Raw genomic sequence first — 21,609 nt, forward strand, 5'->3', positions numbered from 1 at the left:
CCCAAAGACCATCAGGGTACTGGCACTCACGGGCAGATTACCAGGTCTCTAGAAAGCCTCAGGTGTGAAATTGCTCCATCAAATACCACTGCCAAACTAAGTAGAATGTGGGAAGGAAGAAAAACAACGCCTGATCATAAATCCTCACTCACTAGAAGGAAATTTCTCCTTCCCAAAATAAAGACTTGACTCCCTAGCCAGCATGAACAGAGGGCAAAAGGATGAAGAGAGAGCATCTGGCTTTACTCACGTCCCTGCTGTGAATCATCACTTCCTCCAGTTTAGTGGGTGTAACGTTACCCCAGTTAAATGGAATTATACTGTTTCCAGAGAAAAAGTGGTTCTGCTTCTTCAAAGAACAAACGATGTTTAAAATGATTACAGGGAGTACACCAAGAGAGCAGATGGTACCTTCATAAGTAAAACCTCTGTGAACACCATCAAAAAACCCAGACATTTCTGTTACATAAAAGTGCAGGTAGGTATAGGATGAGGAAAAACCAATTCAGCCGCTCCTGAGAGAATTTATGAGCTAGAGAGACGTCTTCATATTTGGAAGAACAAAGTTCTAAATTCGGGCTAATAAGTGCTCCCTGCGTGCTAATAATAACAGTAGGGGCAGAGTGGTTTACCACGTGGAGAGAGCAATCGTGACTCTGGCTCTGCTGCTACACACTCTCTCCCTAGCCCTGGGGTATGGATTTCCCTGCTTATAATATACTTTGTCACAATGGTTCAAAACTAGGGTGTTTTTAGCATACAGACATGAATACAATTCTTAACATTCTTGTAATTTAACTAAAAACTTCACATCCTGTCAATTACTCTAAATGTTCCTCTCACCTTAATATGTGATGCATTGATGTAACCGGTATTATTTTCTTTCGTTGGGACCAACTCCACTCTGGCATCATCATAGGGAAGAACATCTTGGAATCGATTTCTTTCTGCATTTTCAGGAAGTCGTGCTGTTGAGCACTCTCCATCAACTAGCCGTTTTTTAAGAATTCTTTCATATTCTGTGAATACCATTCCCTGTTCTAACCGCTGTTCCAGAATTTTACACTGTAAAATAGAATATGTGGAATAACATGAATATAGTCACATGCCACAGCTGCATTTTGATTGTATATTTGAAATCTTGTTTTCTGCTTCAAGTTTAGCATTAACTAATATTGAAAATTCTAGGTGAAACCAAAGTTAAATTTTTAACATGCCATAACAATAAGAGTTAAAAGAACAAATCAAATAATCTTCTTGGTGAGAAATATAATGCAAAGTTCTGTTTAAAGGTGAAATTGGCCTAAAACAATTTGTTGAATTCATTTCCTCCATATCCATGGTCAGTTTTGTGACCCCTAAGAAACAGAAAATTCTCCTGAGAACAGTAAATCCTGCAGTAGGATAATCAATTCCAACCTTTAAGAACAAATGCTTCAATTTTATAATAAATGATTATTTTATATAAGAAAGTAAAAACTACTGGGGCTGGCCCCGTGGCCGAGTGGTTAAGTTCACGCGCTCCGCTGCAGGCGGCCCAGTGTTTCGTTGGTTCGAATCCTGGGCGCGGACATGACACTGCTCATCAAACCACGCTGAGGCAGCATCCCACATGCCACAACTAGAAGGACCCACAACAAAGAATATACAACTATGTACCGGGGGGCTTTGGGGAGAAAAAGGAAAAAATAAAATCTTTAAAAAAAAAAAAAAGAAAAAGTAAAAACTACTAAATATTGGAAACTATCTCCAGGATCCAGTGGAGAGCAAATTAATTTTTGATTAGCATAATTCATGCCTGTTTGATTTTGATATAATAAATCCTCATCACAAATATATCTCAGTCACAAAGAAACTTTTAAAAAATTCAGTAACTGTTTACTCTTGAAATAAATTTTCAGTAAGATGAAAGCAGCCAATGTCTGCTTTCTTCCTATGTGTACTCATATGCATTTGTAGATTTCCTCTAATTTTAAGCCCATCAAAAGTCAAGACTGCAACAGATGCCTGGCAGAAAGTAAAGAACATTCAGAAACAAAAAAAAAAGAATCAACTTTTAGCCTGAAATTATCTATTAAAACATTAACTATAAATTTGCCCCAATTTTGAGGTCCAGATTACAAAATTCCTTAACACTCTTTTATGATTATTAAATGTGTTAGAACATTCACCAAAACCTCATGAAGGCATTTTTGTAGCTTTTTATCAATTGTCCCAGAGAAGGCACATACCCCATGTGTCCCATACATACCCTCTCATCATTAGTGGCTCTGGTAGGCACTTCATTTCCTTCATCAGGGAGAGGCAAGCGAGATAGGGAGAGTCCATTCAGGGCAGCCAATTTGAGAGGACCAATTTTTTTTGCATCTACTCGGCTCTTTTTCATTCCCTATAAAAATATTTACATGTATATATGAAATATACACAAATATAACCCCTTTGAAAAGAAATTCCAATAAAGACTAGAAACAGAGTGCGTGTTCTCCTTTGAAATAACCACAGGAGAGATGACACTCCTTCACACGCAGATACACACCCACACACACACATACACAGTTAACAAACATTAGGAGAAAGACATTCCTTTCCAGGCCAAAGCACTGATAAGTCTTCTAGATATAAGGTTTTGAAATGTGATTGGTTTCAGGGCTCTGTTGTAATGAAAGGTGAGGCTCCAGGCAGACAGCATTCCTTCATAGGACATCCAAATTTCAAAATGAAACACAAAAAGGGTTTCAAATGCAGTCACCTGATTGTAATAAGCTTTTAAAATGTTTTAAAAGTATAAATTAGTTCTTTAAATCATTCTTTAAAAATTACCACTTTCATATTCTGTGAATATCATTACCTGTTCTGATGGCTGTTCCAGAATTTTATACTGTACAATAGAATATGTGGAATAATATGAATATAGTCACATGCCACAGCTGCATTTTGATTGTATATTTGAAATCTTTCTGTGGTCGCTCTCTCTGTTCTATTCTACATTCCACTGCAGACTTGTGTGACCTGGGTTGGATCACTACACCTCTCAGAACTGCCACATCTTTAAACCAGGAAAATAAAACAGGGCTGAAATCTCAATCATGACATCATAAGGATAGGGTATAAGGGAGAGAGTATCAACAGAATGCTGTCTCCTGAAAACAGGTGTTTTCCAAAATTATTATTAAACCCAATGATTTTCTCCTCTAAGGCAAACAAGTGTAAGAATGCTGTCTCCTTAGATGTTCTACACCTCCCCAGAAGCCACCATAATTATAACAACAATAGCCCTAATGTGAAAGAAATGGTTTTCTCAGTTCTGTCTCATAAATGAAATCAGCTTTCCTCCAGCTCTACCAGCCTGGGCAGGAGGGAGAGAGGGAGGGAGGCACAGACCGAAAGCTTCCTGCCTAGGCTAAACGGTGGTATGCTGGTAAAAGTTTAACAATGGGGGCAGGGGGGTGGGCAGGTGCGGGGGCTGATCTGTAAAGTTTGCTGATTTCTGTGGTGAAAATACTCCAAGCATGGCCAATCTCAAACTGGTAATGCAAAATCCACTGGATCACAAGACTGCTGAAAATTTAACAGTCAGCTCTGGCCTGCCAGCATGAGGTGGCTCCAGCACCTCTCTGCCTGAAAGTGACTCAAATTGCCCAGCACGATATGCTGGAGGAAGCTGATTGGCTGTAAGGTCAGTTCTGAAGCCTGTCTTTGAAGAAAGGTGTATATAGTCAAAACTAGCCTCAAATACCCCTTACTTCGGCCTTAGAGTAGAAGCGTATGGTTTTAAATGCACAATGTGCACAGTGATTTCTTATGTGAGAACCCCCAAGGGTTCTTGTAAGAACCACAAGACTAAGGGTGCAACAACAACAAAAATCCTTATGTAGCCGTGTGAGCACTCCAACCAGTCCACCCTTTTCAGATAACAATCAAGTCCCTGGAGGTTGAGATGGGTGGAGAATTCCAAAATGTTCCTGCTTGTCTGCCATTTATTTCAGTTTTTAATACTAAACCTTTATAACCTTTATTCACATGAGTATACTTTGTTGTAACAAACAAGATAATGGCAACCCCGAGTTACTATGAAGGGGTTGGAGGGTTTAGTAGGGGGTTGAGCCCTTCAACTCTTGGGAAATCAGCAAGTTACATGTATGATGCAAAATCACAGTAATAAGTTAAAGTTGACTGAGCACTTTCTATGTGCCAGGACCTCACTTTATTCCCCCAACAACTCTCTGGGGTCATCTTCATTTACAAATGAGAAAACTGAGTCAGAGAGAGATTAAATGGCTTGCCCAAGGTCACATAATTGCCACTTTATACAGTCACATGTGACATAATGACATTTTAGCCAACGACAGACTGGTTGTCCCATAAAATTAGTACCACGTAGTCTAGGTATGTATAGGCTATACCATCCAGGTTTGTATAAGTATATTCTATGATGTTCACACAACAAAATCACCTAAAGACACATTTCTCAGAACACATCCCTGTCATTAAGTGATGCATGACTGTATATGGTAATCAGTGTCAAGACAATAAAAATCTGGAGTGACATCAGCATCATGGCAGAGTGAGTTGTTCCTTTTGTCTCTCCCTTCTAAGCTATAATTAAATGGACATTCATTAACCAGCAGAGGATTCCCTGCACAGCACAAGAGGACAGCTAAGAGATCCACGCAGCTGTGCATCTGAAGATGAGTGGACTGGATCTCCAGGAGACAGGGGAACTAGGTGCATGCACCCCTACCACTCCTCAATGGCAGCAATATAGGTCACAGGTCCTCACACAGTGGTCAGTGGGACTGTAAGAAGAGCCAGAAGCATGTGTACGGACACTTTCGGAGTTGTAGCCTGGCCTGAAGGAATACCCACTGTGCCGTTGTGGCCCTGCCCATGGGAACACTCCCCTAGCATAGCTAACCCCCACAAAGGAGCCCGCACCAAGCAAAGCAGTTCAGCCAAGCCACCCACAAGAGCAGAGTCAGCTGGCATGAGAAAGAAAGTGCCCCTCCTCTCCAGCCTAGCACACCAGCTGTCAGTGCCCTGCTGAGCAGTGATCACACATCATGGCAACCCACTGGCAGAGCAGAGACACCCTGCCAGCATGTGTGTGCACGACCTGCCAAGCGACTGCAGCCAGTGCACAAACGCACAGAGAAGCCCTACCAGCACAACTTCCAGCAGATGGGGCGGGATCAGAAGACATAGCTCCTGACGCACCCCAGGGGTGGCAGGTGGAATCTGTGACCTGATACTACCACAAATGCGCCGGCAGATCACTTTGTCAAACACCATGAAAAACTACATTAACACTTCAGAGCAGAAGGAAATGACAAGTTTCCAGAAACCAATCCTGAAGTCACAGAAATTTACAATCGACGTGACAGAGAATTCAAAATACTTACCATAAAGAAACTCAACAAGTTACAAGAAAACTCAGAAAGACAGTTCAGTGAGCTCAGGAATAAAATTAATGAGAAGAAGGAATACTTTGCCAAAGAGATTGAAACTCTAAAAAAAAAAACCAGACAGAAATTCTGGATATGAAGAAGACAACTAATGAGATAAAAATAACCTAGAATCCATAAAAAATAGAGCTGATTTTACAGAGGACAGAATTAGTGAATTAGAGGATAGAAATATAGAAATGCTTCAGGTGGAGGAGGAGACAGAACTAAGATTTTTAAAAAATGAAGAAATTCTTTGAGAAATATCCAACTCTATCAGGAAAAACAACATAAGAATTATAGGTATTCAAGAGGGAGAATAAACGGAGAAAGGAGCAAAGAGCTCGTTCAAAGAAATAATAGCTGAGAACTTCCCAAACCTGGGAAAATAACTGAACTTAAAAGTACATGAAGGCAATAGAATTCCTAATTACGTAAAATGCAAAAAGAACTTCTCTAATGCATATAATATTAAAACTGGCAAAAGTCAATGACAAAGAAAAAAATATTAAGGAGAGCAAGACAGAAGAAAATAACCTACAAAGGAACCCTCTCAGGCTTTCAGTGGATTTCTCAGCAGAAATCTTACCAGCTAGGAGAGAATGGAATGACATATTCAAAATACTGAAAGACAAAAATCTCTCAGCCAAGAATACTCTATCCAGTGAAACTGTCCTTCAGATACGATGGAGAAATAAAAAGTTTTCCAGATAAACAAGAGCTGAAGGAGTTCATCACCACTAGGCCTACCTTACAAGAAAGGTTGAAAGGAGCCCACTCATCTGAAACTAAAAAGCAAAGGTTTACAACACCTTGAGCAAGGTGATAAATAAACAGAATCAGAAATTGCAGCTGTATACCCGAATAGGTCAGTAAACACTTAATTATAACATAAAAGACAAAGGGAAGGAAGCATCAAAAATAACTATAAACACTTCAATTTAGTCACAAATTCACAACATGGAAAAGAACAATTTGTGACAACAATAACTCAGAAGGGGAAGAGAAAAGGGATGGAACCTACTTAGGCTAATGGAGATAAGAGGCTATCAGAAAATGGACTATCTCATCTATGAGATCTTTTGTACAAACCTCACGGTAACCAGTAAACAAAAAATCAGAGCAGAGCCATGAATAATAAATAAAGAGAAAACTGAGAAAACCATCATAGAAAACTACCAAACTGAAACGGCAGTCAGAAATACAACGGAAAAGAAACAATGGAAATAGAGGACAACTGGAAAACAAGAGATAAAAGTGGCAGTATTAAGCCCTCATATATCAATAATCACTCTAAATGTAAATGGATTGAATTCTCTAATCAAAAGACACAGACTGGCTAGATGGATTAAAAAAACAAGACCCAGCAATGTGCTGCCTCCAGGAAACACATCTCAGCTCTAAAGACCAACATAGGCTCATAGTGAAGGGATAGAGGACAATACTTGAAGCAAATGGCAAGCAAAAGACAGCAGGTGATGGGGCCGGCCCGGTGGTTAAGTTCACACGTTCTGCTTCGGTGGCCCAGGGTTTGCCAGTTCGGATCCCGGGTGCAGACCTATGCACTGCTTGTCAAACCATGCTGTGGCAGGTGTCCCACATATAAAGTAGAGGAAGATGGGCATAGATGTTAGCTCAGGGCCAGTCTTCCTGAGCAAAAAGAGGAGGATTAGCAGCAGATGTTAGGTTAGGGCTAATCTTCCTCAAAAAACAAAAGAGAGAAAGCAGGTGTTGCCCTACTTATATCAGATAAAGCAGACTTCGAGATAAAAAAGACAATGAGAGACAAAGAGGGGCAGTATATAACAATAAAAGGGACACTCCACCAAGAGGACACAACATTTATGAGTATATATGCACCTAACACAGGAACACCAAAGTATAGAAAGCAACTCTTAACAGACCTAAAGGGAGAAACTGACAGCAACACAATAATAGTAGGGGACCTCAACACCCCACTTACATCAATAGATAGATCATCCAGACAGAAAGTCAACAAGGAAACAGTGGCCTTAAATGAAATACCAGACCATGGACTTAACAGATACAGATAGAACATTCCATCCAAAAACAGCAAAATACACATTCTTCTCAAGTGCATATGGAACACTCTCAAAGATAAACTCTATGTTTGGAAACAAGACTAGCCTCAATAAATTTAAGAAGATGCAAATCATGTCAAGCATCTTTTCCAACCATAATGCTATGAAACTACCTACAAGAAAAATGCTGGGAAAGTCACAAATATGTGCAGTCTAAACAACATGCTATTGAACAACCATTGGATCAATGGATAAATTAAAGGAGAAATCAAAAACTATGGGGAGACAAATGAAAACGAAAATACATGATACCAACTCTTATGGGATGCAGCAAAAGCAGTGCTAAGAGGACAATTCATAGCAAAACAGGCCCACCTCAACAAAAAAGAAAAATCTCAAATAATTAATCTTAAACTACACCTAAGAGAACTAGAAAAAGAACAAAGCTCAAATTCAGCAGAAGGAGGAAAATAATAAAAATTAGAGCAGAAATAAATGAAATAGAAACCAAAAAATCAGTAGGAAAGGATCAATGAAACTAAGAGCAGGTTCTCTGAGAAAACAAACAAACTTGACAAACTCTTAGCCAGACTCACTAAGAAACAAAGAGAGAAGGCTCAAATAAATAAAATTAGAAATGAAAGAGGAGTGGGGCCGGCCCCGTGGCCAAGTGGTTAAGTTCGTGCACTCCACTTTGGTGGCCCAGGGTTTCGCCAGTTTGGATCCTGGGCACAGACATGGCACCACTCATCAAGCCATGCTGAGGTGGCATCCCACATGCCACAGCTAGAAGGACCCACAACTAAAAATATATACAACTATGTACCAGGGGACTTTGGGGAGAAAAAGGAAAAATAAAATCTTTTTTAAAAAAGCTCCAGGAAAAATTTTTTAAAAAAAGAAATGAAAGAGGAGAAATTACAATGGATACCACAGAAATGCAAAAGATTATAAGAGAATACTATGAACAACTATATGCCGACAAATAGGATAACCCAGAAGAAATAGATAAATTCTTAGGCTCATACAACCCAACCCCCAAATTCAATCAAGAATAAAAAGAGAATCTGACTAGACCAATCACAAGAGATTCAAACAGTAATCAAAAACTGCCCAGAAAACAAAAGTTCAGTACCAGATGGCTTCTCTGGAGAATTCAAAGAAGATTTAATACTTATCCTCCTCAAACTACTCCAAAAAGTTGAGGAAGACAGAACACTTCCTAACTCATTCTATAAGCCAACATCAGTTTGATCCCCAAACCAGACAAAAACAACACAAAGAAGGAAAATTACGGACCTATATCGCTGATGAACACAGACGCAAAAATCCTCAACAAAATACTAGCAAACAAAATACAGCAATACATTAAAAGGATCATACACCATGATCAAGTGGGATTTATACCAGGGATGCAGGGATGGTTCAACATCCACAAATCAATCAATGTGATACACCACATTAACAAAATGAGGAATAAAAATCACACGCTCTCTCAATAGATGCAGAGAAAGCATTTGACAAGATCCAACATCCATTTACGATAAAAACTCTCAACAAAATGGGTAGAGAAGGAAAGTACCTCAACATAATAAAGGCTATATATAATAAACACACAGCCAACATCATACTTAATGGTAAAAAACTGAAAGCCAGCCCTTTGAGAATAGGAACAAGACAAGGGTGCCCACTCTCACCACTCCTAATCACCACAGTACTGGAGGTTTTGGACAGGGAAGTTAGGCAAGAAAAATAAATAAGAGGTATCCAAATTGGAAAGGAAGAAGTGAAAATCTCACTGTTTGCAGATGACATGATTCTATATATAGAAAACCCTAAAGAATCAATAGGAAAACTATTAGAAATAATCAGTAACTACAGCAAAGTTGCAGGGTACAAGATCAACTTACAAAAATCAGTTGCATTTCTATACTGATAACAAACTAGCAGAAAGAGAACTCAAGAATAAATCCCATTTAAAATCACAACAAAAAGGATAAAATATCTAGGAATAAATTTAACCAAGAAGGTGAAAGATCATACACTGAAAACTATGAGACATTATTGAAAGAAATCAAAGATGGCAAAGGAATGGAAAGATAGCCCATGCACATGGATTGGAAGAATAAACATAGTTACAATGTCCATACCTACAGCAATCTACAGACTCAATGCAATCCCAATCAGAATCCCAATGACATTCTTCACAGAAATAGAACAAAGAATCCTAAAATTTATATGGAACAACAAAAGACCCTGAATTGCTGAAGCAATCCTGAGAAAAAAGAACAAAGCTGGAGGCATCACAATACCTGACTTCAAAATATACTACAAAGCTATAGTAATCAAAACAGCATGGTACTGGTACAAAAACAAACACACAGATCAATAGAACAGAACTGAAAGCCCAGAAATAAAACCACACATCTATGGACAGTGAATCTTCGACAAAGGAGCCAAGAACATACAATGGAAAAAGGAAAGGCTCTTCGATAAATGGTGTTAGGAAAACTGGACAGCCACATGCAAAAGAAGGAAAGCAGACCATTACCTTACACCATACACAAAAATTAACTCAAAATGGACTAAAGGCTTGAAGGTAAGACCTGAAACCATAAAACTCCTAGAAGAAAATATAGGCAGTACAGTCTTTGACATTGGTCTTATCAGCATCTTTTTGAATACCATGTCTACTCAGGCATGGGAAATAGAAGAAAAAATAAACAAATGGGACTACATCAGACTAAAGGGCTTCTGCAAAGCAAAGGAAACCAGGAACAAAACAAAAAGACAATCCACCAAGTGGGAGAAAATATTTGCAAACCATGTGTCCAATAAGGGGTTAATATCCACAATATATAAAGAACTCATACAACTCAACAACAACAAAAAACCAAACCAATCAAAATACAGGCAGAGGGGGCAGTGGTTGGGTTTGGTATGCTCCACTTCAGCAGCCCAGGTTTGGTTCCTGGGCACAAACCTGCACCACTTGTCAGCAGCCACACTGTGGTGGTGAACCACATACAAAATAGAGAAAGACTGGCAACAGATGTTAGCTCAGGGCCAATCCTCCTCAGTACAAAAAAAAAGGGGGGGGGGGGGGTTGGGGGCACAGGATATGAACAGATATTTCTCCAAAGAAGATATACAGATGGCCAACAGGCACATGAAGAGATGTTCAACATCACTAATTATTAGGGAAATAAAATCAAAACTACATGAAATATTACCTCACACCTGTCAGAATGGCTATAATTAACAAGATGAAAAATAATAAGTGTTGGAGAGGGTGTGGAGAAAAGGGAACCCTCATACACTGCTGGTGGGAATGCAAACTGGTGCAGCCACTATGGAAAACAGTATAGAGATTTCTCAGAAAATTAAAAATAGAAATTCCATACAATCCAGCTATTCCACTACTAGGTGTTTATCCAAAGAACATGAAATCAACAATACAGAGAGATTTATACCCCCCATGTTCACTGCAGCATTGTTCACAATAGCCAAGACATGGAAGCAACCCAAGTGCCCTGCTACAGATGAATGGATAAAGATGATGTGTGTATATGTGTGTATACACACACACACACACACACACACACACACACAACCATGGAATACTACTCAGCCATAAAAAAGACAAAATCATCCCATTTGCAACAACATGGATAAACCTTGAGGGTGTGATGTTAAGTGAAATAAGCCAGACAGAGAAAGAGAAATACTGCATGATTTCACTCATATGTGGGAGATAAAAAAACACATGGATAAAGAGAACATATTAGCGGTTACCAGAGGGGAAGGGGGGTGGGGGACAAAAGTGGTAAAGGAGCATGTATGTGTGGCGACAGATAAAAACTAGATTATTGGTGGTGAGCACAATGTCGTCTATACAGAAACTGATAAATAATAATGTTTACCTGAAATTACACAATATTATAAACGAATATGACCTCAATAAAATAATTAAAAAACAATAAAAATCTTTCATTACAATCACTTGGGCTGCATCACAGAATTTAGAAAGCAATTTTTATGCCTAACCTTATGTGGGCCTTATAATGCCAAAGCAGGCTGAGGAGGGGTGACGGATCCTGTGTTACAGATGAAAAGCTAGGGTTCTGACGTGTGAAGGGCCCGGCCCACTGAAAAGAGAACTAATAAATGGGAGTGACTAGACTCAGACTCGAGTTTTTCCACACTTAGGTCCTGTACCCTTCCCCTTGGTCACAGCTGCCATACACACTCTTCGAGTAAGGAGAATCCCTTATTTGAAAAGGAGGGAGCAAAAGTATAGTCCAATCACATCATTAATAGTGTAGGTCTTAAAGGTCAATGAGGGACATAATTTTTATTTTTAGAGAACCAAATTGATCAAACTCCTCAGATTTAGCAGAACTTGCTAGGCCCCATTCAAAAGGTACAAGGATAATAGGCCAGAATACCAGACTATACTCAAAACAAGTATCATTTGGATGAAAGACTTGGGTCACACATAAAAACAAGGGACAGTCTTGATGTACTGGGAAGAATACTACCTATAAACGGCCCTGTCCAGTTGGCTCAGGGGCTCAGGCAGGGTGACTGTGGAAGACACATCCACATCCTGTCTCCACCCTGAATCAGTGAGCACAAGCTCGTACCCTCCACTTCAGCCAACCTGAGACACTGACCTTTACTGCTCAGGTAGGTGAGAAAGAATGTACTCCCAAGAAAACTTAAACTTAAAATTCAAACCCAAAATGCATTAAAATAAGACATTTATATCCATGGCATGACTATAAGTAGTTTTAGTCTATGTATATACTGATCTATTTCATAAGCACTATAATGTTGTGTGAATTTTCTTCCTGCTTATGAAGATGTTTATAGCATCTCAGACGATCTAATATACCAGGCCAGAACCACATTTGCAATGGGCCCTCAAGTCTGAGTATGCAGACTAGCAGAGACTGCGGAGGAGTCCTAGCTGCCAGGACCCTGGGATCAATTAGGAGACAGAATGGATAAGCTAATTAATAGCTTTAATTTGGCCACAGTGCACAGCATAGGGAGTAGAGGCACAGGCAGTGAGGACCCGGAGGCCTGAGCCACACAGTAAGATTACTGAGAGTGGACACACTCACATGACAAAGCCACAAACAAATGTGTGGCCAAAGTGTGGGAACTCAAGACAGTGGGAAGACAGAACAGTAAGACTTAGACAAGCAATTGTTACTTAAAATATCATATAGAATACACCTCGATGCAGAACAGTATAGAAGAGAACAGGTTGCAAAGATAAATATGCATTTAAAAGTCCAGATCAGGGGCCAGCCAGTGGCGTAGTGGTTAAGTTTGGCCCTCTGCTCCAGTAGCCCAGGGTTCACAGGTTTGGATTCCAGGTGCGGACCTACACATTGCTCATTAAGCCATGCTGTGGTGGCATCCCACATACAAAAAACAGAGGAAGACTGGCACAGATGTTAGCTCAGGGACAATCTTCCTCAAGTAAAAAGAGGAAGATTGGCAACAGATGTTATTAGCTCAGGGACAATCTTTCTCACCAAAAAAGAAAAAAAAAAGCCCTCCAGTTCAGTCTCAGACTAGTTGTGTGACCTTGGGAAAGTTACTTAGTATCTCAGAGTCTATTTCGCCATCTGCAGAACAATAAGCCGGTTATAAAGTGTTCGTGGTAAAGCAAATGGCTTGCTGGGCACATGGTAAATGCTCCGGGAATGGCAGCCAGAGATGAGGTTATGCTCTTTTACATATTGCTTCCAGTAAGTAAGGGGTGCTTAATTCATGATTATTTATTACACTGAATATTAAAAAGCTGCATCTTCTACCAGGGACCTTCCTTGGGTCCTCAGTGAGCTTCATCTTTCTTTTAAAGAGAACTAGAGTTCTCAGGGGTTTTTGTCTTGACAAAGCGTCACCTTCCCAACTCCAGAATCAGTCTGCCACCCTCGGGGATCACGGCCGAGCATTTCAAGCTGTGCCACAGGGCTCCGACCTTGAGAGTTATATAAAGCATTAGGAACACTTCCATGAACGCTTCTCTCAGACCTCATCAGGCAAACTGAACAGATGCAGCCCTGGGCTCCTGCATTGCCACAGGGTGTTTTTAACAGGTGGTTAACAAAGCAATCTTGGCTAGAGTCATGAAATCTTAACTCCCTTTTCCCTAACATTGCATTCTGTTCCATTCCACAGAGCCGCCTCCATTTACCTTTCACTTCATCTAATTTATTATCTCTAGCAAAATCAATAAATTTCTAATCAGTCTCCATTATTTCCATAGAGAATCAAGCTTGTTCCAAACAAGAAAAAAATAGTGTAAATGTGGCGGGGGGAAGTCGGGGGGAGTGCAGGTGGATCAAAAAGTTAAAAGAAAAAAGCTGAAAACGTCAGAAGTAATGAGTTACAGAAAAGACAGAGGGTAGAAGTTGTGAAGAACACCAGGTTTGAAAGGCACTCTCTGGGTTGACTGCGGCCCACTGGCCCGCGGAACGGCTTACCCCGAGTGGCGGAAGGCCTTCCACAATGTGCTTCTTTCCAGAGAGGAGATCTGACACGGGCCTCTTCTTCAGAGAATCCCTGCGTGCTCGGTACCTCCCTGATGTGGTGAGGTCAGACTCGGACATGGAGGGCGTCAGCAGCCCATCTCTTCGGGGCCGTGGGGCCTCCACGAGCATGTGAACGGGGCTGCTGTCCTGCACCCTCTTCTCAGTCTCCGTGACATGGGACTTGGGCTCGAGAATGTGCAGAGGGCCGGCGACTGCAGCGACCGAACCACAGGCGTAGCTTGGCTGCAGGTCTTGGGAGTAACCGCCCCGGGGCTCCCGTGCCCGCAGAGGGAGGGCTGCCTGTGCTTTGCTTTCCTCTTCAAAATCCTCCTCCTCTTCACTGCTGTGTATCAGCATGGTAGCATCTGAAAGAGATTTTTTATGACCATATCTCAGGCTTTCCTGCTCATCCGTCTCTTCTTGTTTAGTTCTTTCGATGAAAACATTTGGCTGGGAGCCTGCTGAGATAGCCCGCGGGGCCACATCTGCTGCTGAGGCTGACATGGTCCTCTCCTTAAGCCTCATGCCTTCAAAGCTGTGAGTCAGCCCTGCTATCTCAATGCTGTTCCTCTTCTGTAACTGAGCGTGCCGGGCCGAGGTGAGAGGCTCGCTGACCTCCTGGAGAGAATGAGCCACCGGCAAGCTGTCCTCTTGGAACGTCTGGACCGAGTGATGGACCCGCCTGGTGATGAGATCCGGGTTGCTACTGCTTATGTAGAGGTGGCGGGACAGGTCTGGGGTGCTGTTGGCGGGCCTCGGGTATGGGTAAGGTGGGGGTGGGCGGTACACCTGCGTTTTCATGATATTGGGAGCTGGATACTCCTGGGCCTGGAGCTGCACATTGGTCAGCTCAGGCACACTGACAGCACCCACCACAGGCCGCCTCTCTGCAGGGTAGGGGTAAGGAGACTGGCTGTGGAAACTGTAATTCAAGTTGAATGGATAGTGGGCCGACTGGGGAGAGGTAAAATGGGCATGCTCCCGAATTTCAGGTTGGCTGTAGACCAGAGCATCGGGCCTGCTGTAAGCGTACGAGTTGCCAATGCTGAGATTTCTCAGTGAGTGGCTCTGCCTTTCTGCGTGCGCCATTCCTCTGTTGAGCTGCTTCATCACAGTCTCATAATCTGGGGTCGGACGATAGGATGGGGGTATCAGGGCACTGTGTCGATGTGACGGGACATAATCAGGCCTCATGACATCGCTCCCAGTAATACTTGGGTTAGAGGACATGGGTGAGGGCTGCATATAGGGCTGAGGGTTATTTAAGGAGTTAGTGCTGTGTGCACTGTAGACACTGCCATTACGGATCCGACCATTGAGGTCAATCTGGGCTCGATCCAAACTTGTCTGAGAGTGACAATAGTACCCATTCTGGTTGGTAACAAAGAGGTTATCTGGGGGGAAAAAAAGAAAACATTTAAAATGAGATTTTTTAAATGTATTAAATTAGACCGATTACTCTAGACAAATATTGAGGTAATAAGCCCCGAACACTGATGCCATTTTTCTCAATGTAGCTTTTGAAAATCCATGCTGAAATGACCCAGCTTTACGCACAACACTATCTGAGTGGTCCCGGGCACATCATTTCCTGGAACCTTGGTTTCCTCATCTATAGAATGGCAATGGCTCCGCCTACTCTAAGAGTGGTATTCAGGATTTGGCACCCAATAAGATTAGTCAAATCTAAGTCCCATATTGTGCTCGCTTCAGCAGCACATATACTAAGTCCAATATTAAGAATAAAATTGTATCACAAAATATTATCTTTTTCTGAAAATCAAAAACACGTGTTTTACTAGACAGATGAAACAGACTTTCTGGAACTCTGGGGAGCTGTAGGCAGAGACATTGTTCGAGGCATTGGGCCACTGACTTGCTTTCTCCTCCTGGTGGGGATGTGGCCTTGCTGATGCTGAGCCGGTTCAAGCACCAGCTGTCTGTAAACACCTGTTTAAAGGGGATTCTAGGTTGTTTGTAGAGGTTCTTCCAGAATGAAGATAAAAGTGCAATAGCTCAGCAGGATCTGAGCTTCTCCAGGTCCAACAGTGTCACTAGGAGTTGTACATGTCACTAGGGGGCCAGAAGCCAAGAAGAAACATGTTAAGATAGCCACACCTACCCCGGCCCCAGTCCCCATGCTTCAGTAAGACTGGTGTCCACAGCTAGCAGAATCGGGAGCCTACTCTAATCCTCAGTGGCTGTGTGTGTACCTGTCCAGGGCTGGAAGGAGGAATGTTTCTTCCAGCCAATCTGTAGTTCACCTGAAACACTGTCACTAACGAAGGTGATTTCTGACACTTCAAAGAAAAGCAGTGGTCAAGTCCTTCTGAGAACAGTTGCCTTTGAAAAGCACTCTTTTTGTGATTCAAAAGCTCCACGATGGTTTCAGTGACAACTGATTATCAAAGTGAATACACCACAGTCTAGAGAGTATGTGGACTTCATTCTGGTGGCACACACAGCCACGAAGAAACAGGACTCAAGCGCATCACTGTATTCTTCCTGCTGACACACAATGCCTCCTTGTCCCTATACTTTCCTTGTATCTGGAATACTCTGCAGTCCCCGAGTCTCTGAAGTCCCCCTTTTCTCGCTGTTGTCACAGCTCAGGTCCTTTCTTAAGCCTGTCTGGACCAGCACAATACCTGTGTACCAGTCTCCCTGCCTCCAAGCTCTCTCTGCACCCACAAACCATTCATTTGGGAGCCTATATGTGTAAAAGACTAAGCTAAGAACTGACGGGGAAAAAGACAACTCAAATCCAGGCAAATAAAAAGGGAAAGGTATGTACAAAAATCACCATAATTCAAGGATGAAGTGTTACAATATAAGGACATAAGTGTGACAGGAGTCCAGAGGAAGGAAGGATTACTTCCAGCTTGGGCTGGGTTGATGGGGACAGGGAAGAAAAGATCAAGAACCACTTCACAGAAGATGCAGCATTCGAGGGACCTGGAGGGGTGGGTGGGTAGGTCAGCCAGGCCCAGCTTTCATCAGGAGCCGGGCCCTCTACCTCTGAGTCCATGCAGGATTATGCCCCCTCCCCTCTGCATAGCAGGCACAGCCATGTGACTAGTAATGGCAAGGGAAAGTGAGCAGAGGGTTGAGAGCTGATTTCCACACTCCCTCTCCACTGCCACCCTGACCAACGTCCCAGATGGAAGAGGCTTCCCTAGCCCGAGCCCTGAGGCAGCCAACGTGGAGCAGAGACCTCCTGCCAGTGCACGATGGACAGGTAACCTGAGCAAGAGGTAACCTGTACTGTGCAAGCCACTGTGAGCTTAGAATTGTTTGTTCCATGGCACAACCCAGCCTATCCTGACTGGATGCAAGCACATGGGCATTCCAGGTGACAGAGCATCCAGGCAAGGCCGGATACTCTTGGCTGGAGTATCAGGTAGCTAGAGGGGAGTAAAAGAATAGTGGGAAATAAGATGGAAAAAGTAGCCTGAGGGAATGTTGTGTAGAATGTTGAACACTAGGCAAAGGAATGACCATCAGGACATGCGATGAGCCTGGTAGCCGTGTGTCAGATGAACCTGGGGAGTGAAGACGGAAGACATCAGCTCCCTTGATGCAATAGCTAGTGAGAGGCGGAAAACAGGGCGGGGGGACTGGATTGGATCAGGAGCAGAGGAACAGAGAGAAGGGGATACAGAAGAGATAGTTTATGAAGTTAGAAGCAATAGGATCTGTAACTGACTGGATGTTGAGGTCAAAAAAAGAAAAGCAAAATTACACGCACTTTGGAATCCAAGTAAGCAGGAGAGTGACTTTATCATAAAAATAAAGTAAGGAACACAGGAAAAGCGACAGGCTTGTGGAGTATTAATATTTTAATTTTCAGCAAGTTGTAAAAGCTGATAATATTTATTTATTTAGTGCTTACCATAAGCCAGGTACTCTGCCGACGGCTTTACTTAAGGGAGCTCTGAGTAGCTCACAATGACCTATCAGACAGATAGAAATGTGGGGCTAGAGCACAGGAATGATGATGGGGTGGAAAATATAGATTTGACAGTCACCAGTGCTGAAATCTGAAATGCGGATGAGACTGCTGTGGAAGCCTGCAAAGGGAGAGAAGAGGCCAAGGACAGACCTTTGGGGCAGCAAACAACACTGACGGTGCAGGAGGAGGAGGGAGAACCCAGCACGCTGAAAAGAGATTTTTCAAGAAGGAGAGAATGCTGGAACCCACTGGTATGGAGGGTGCGTGGGGCCCTGGGGACCTGGGGTAGGGCAGCTTGAACAGAGCAGCAAAGGCAGAGAAGCAAACAGTAACCAAGAAACAGAAGTGGCACACAGTTGTCATTCTCCAAAGAGGTGGGGTGAAAAAAGAAAGGAAAACTCATTCAAACCATCATCGGGGAGAGAGGAGACGAAAAACTATGAGGATGTTTGTAGACCGAGGAAAACGAAGGAGTAGCAAGGAAACACTAACAATGCAGAGAGAAGAGTCCCCCCGTTTTTTTTTTGGTGGAGAAGATTGGCCCTGTGCTAACAACTGTTGCCAATCTTCCTCTTTTTTATTTTTCTTCTCCCCAAAGCCCCAGTACATAGTTGTATAGCCTAGTTGTAGGTCATTCTAGTTCTTCTATGTGGCATGCCACCACAGCATAGCTTGATGAGCAGTATGTAGGTCCACGCCTAGGATCCAAACCGGCATACCCCAGTCTGCTGAAGGAGAGCACTCAAACTTAACCACTCGGTCACAGGGCCAGCCCAAGAAGAGCCTTTTCACAGAAGTGAGTGGGACTGGGGCCCCAAAACCAGACAAGGGCAGGGTGCAACGAGGAAAGGAAAGCGAAGAACATAAAAAACATTCTGAGGTGGACACTCTTCGCATCCACACTGCAAAGCACTACTCCCCTACTGTCTACCTCACTGCATGGGAATTCTCACCTTTACACACAAGGTCCAGTACAAACAATGGTCACAAGCACCTGGTCCCTTCACGCATCATTTCCTATCAGTTCCCAATATGACTCCAAGTGGACACTCTATTCTCTAAACACCTTCCTCATTCTGTGCCATGCTTTCACTGTCCCCCAAAACCAGGAGCAGCAATCCCAATCAGGCAGCTGCCTCTCTCTCCACCTGTTGAAATCCATCATCTTTCTAGGTCTTGAAAGCCCTTCTCAATGATGAGTCATTCCTCCACTGAGTGGCACAGTAACTGCTTGCTCTCTCGTCAAAATAATCATGTTCTCTTTGTATTGAAGTTATCTGTCTACTTCTCTTATCCCCCACTGTTAGAGTCTAAGCTTCTCAAGACGTGGAATTACTTCTTTGCATAAATCTCCTTGGCCTTTATAGTAGAGCCTTGTAGACAGAGTAAGGAGCAAACGTCTGTTAAATGAATGCTTGAGATTCAGCTTTGAAGCACTGTCATAAATACAGCTCCCTATACTAATCAAATGAAAAATAAAAATAAAATGTTTAAACCTTTACAATGGGAAGATCTCAGACAGGGAAAAAACAAAACAAGCCTGGGACCTCTTGTATGGGAAAGCGAGCAGGCACTCACAGGCTAACTAGTGGATGCCAATAGGACTTGGGGCCAGCTTGAAGGAACACTCCTGGGCCAAATTTGGGATCATTTGAGCATCAAAATTTGATACTGCATATTTTGTACACATGTCCAAGATATTGACTATAATGGCGGCTTCTTCCATGAATCCAGGATGGCTATAATCACAATGACAATTTTGAATGCAGCTTCAGCCAAAAACTATCCTGGCTTCAAGATCTCCAAGTCTTCATCATTTATCCAAATTGTAATGATTTTGTAAGTCTCTTCAGAAACAGTGGTCTTTACCTTGAGAAGAAGTGTACGGTTCCGTATAATGTCCATTATAATGCAGCTGGGGTGGGGGAGGCATCACATAGGGCTGGGGTTTAGGCTAAGAAATGGAAAGTTGGAGACAGGGTTAAAACATATTGTCTATGTAATATAAGGAAAGTAATTCTCTGATTTCTTTCTCTGCATTAAAAAACTCCTAAAACAGTTAAATATATTATACATGAAAAATAAACATGAAGACCCTATAGCTCTCACCTTATCTCTCATTTCAATGTTTCTCAGAATGGCTATGCCAAGGCCTATGCACTGATATTGGACATCAGAGGGCACACGAAAACAAGCTGAATCCAAAAAGTTAAGAGAAGGAAGGAATAGACACAAATTTCCTGAATTCTTATATAAATATTTGAATATAAGAAGCTTCTATGTAGTATATTTAATCTTAGACAAAAATCATCTAGTATTTTAAATATCTACTAACCTCTGCTTACTCTTGGCTAAGAGTCAAAATTTTTAATATTGGATTAGACCTAATATTTAAATATGTGTAATATAATATTATATAGATCAAGTAAATATTAGGTTTAACCTACAGAAAATCGCCGTTTCTTTCGTCAAAAATGATCAAATATCAGCACACTTCTGTGATTCAACTAAAAATTAATACTACCAAAAGCATATTTTATTAAGGAAGACGATATCACTAAAAGAAAAAAAGACAGTCCAATTTTTCTTTCTTTCTTACCAGAGACATCCTTGAAGAAGACCTCCTCCTAATTGGGTTCACTGTGACGGTCTGGGTTTGCCTATAAAATAAGACATGCCTCTGAGAAGAGCATATATACGTGTCATACACACACACACATAATCTTCCTAATTCTACCAAAATAAACTAGTAAGAAGGGAAAATGATAAACCTTCTAAAGCAAAAAAGACAGACTAAATCCAATCATAAATTAGACAAAAGAAAGGAGACTCTCTGTTCTCACTTGGGGCCTTGGCCCTTTTCTGCTGCCCAGACCCCTCGGACCTCCCTCCAGGGTTTGAGCATCCTCGTGGAGCATCAATCATCTGAACTACCAGCAGGATCAGCAGCAGTATCTTTCTCTGGCCCACCCAGGTAAAACCTCTGGAGTGACCATAAGCAGACGGGAAGAGGCAAGGCTTGATCGCCCACAAACATCCCAGGGGAAGCAAGAGTCAGTGCAAATGTGTCTCTCCTCTGGGCCTGGGTTAGCACTGACCACCTCCATTAACAGTCCTGATGGGGGACGATCATCTGCCAGCCCAGAAGCCTGAAGCAATGGGAAGTGTCTTTAATTAAAAGTCTGTTAACCATAGACTACAAACATAATGAAGAAATAAGTTTATAACTTTGGTAACTTAAGAATCTATATTTCCTCTAAGGAACTAAGAGAAAGCAAAAAAGTAAAAAATTTGGTTAAGTGGGCCTGCAGTAAACCTATTTACCTTTCTTTGCAAGAAACTTCTCTGATTGTTTTAAATGTATTTTTCAAAAAGCAATGAAAATATATTTTTTTCTTTTCTGCTTTTTCTCCCCAAATTCCCCCAGTACATAGTTGTATCTTTTAGTTGTGGGTCCTTCTAGTTGTGACATGTGGGATGCCATCTCAACATGGCCTAATGAGCGGTGCCATGTCCGCACACAGGATCTGAACCAGGGAAACCCTGGGCCACAGAAGCAGAGCACGCGAACTCAATCACTTAGCCACAGGGCCGGCCCCAGCAATGAGAATATTAAGGACAGC

General features: G+C 42.1%; 1 protein-coding gene across 3 annotated transcripts in view; it reads right to left on the minus strand.

The window, feature by feature from the left end:
* Positions 1-21,609, minus strand: part of PTPN21 (protein tyrosine phosphatase non-receptor type 21) — a 77,919-nt gene that overhangs the window by 5,336 nt on the left and 50,974 nt on the right. For all 3 annotated transcript variants that reach the window (XM_070593701.1, XM_070593702.1, XM_008521426.2), the window contains exons 11-15: positions 20,586-20,646; positions 19,856-19,940; positions 13,987-15,428; positions 2,252-2,389; positions 844-1,065 (exon numbers count right to left, since the gene is read on the minus strand). In XM_070593701.1, coding sequence (XP_070449802.1) covers positions 844-1,065; positions 2,252-2,389; positions 13,987-15,428; positions 19,856-19,940; positions 20,586-20,646 — 1,948 coding nt within the window. The remainder of the gene's footprint in view (positions 1-843; positions 1,066-2,251; positions 2,390-13,986; positions 15,429-19,855; positions 19,941-20,585; positions 20,647-21,609) is intronic.

This window comes from Equus przewalskii, chromosome 25 (assembly GCF_037783145.1).
Source record: "Equus przewalskii isolate Varuska chromosome 25, EquPr2, whole genome shotgun sequence".
Lineage (NCBI taxonomy): Eukaryota > Metazoa > Chordata > Mammalia > Perissodactyla > Equidae > Equus > Equus przewalskii.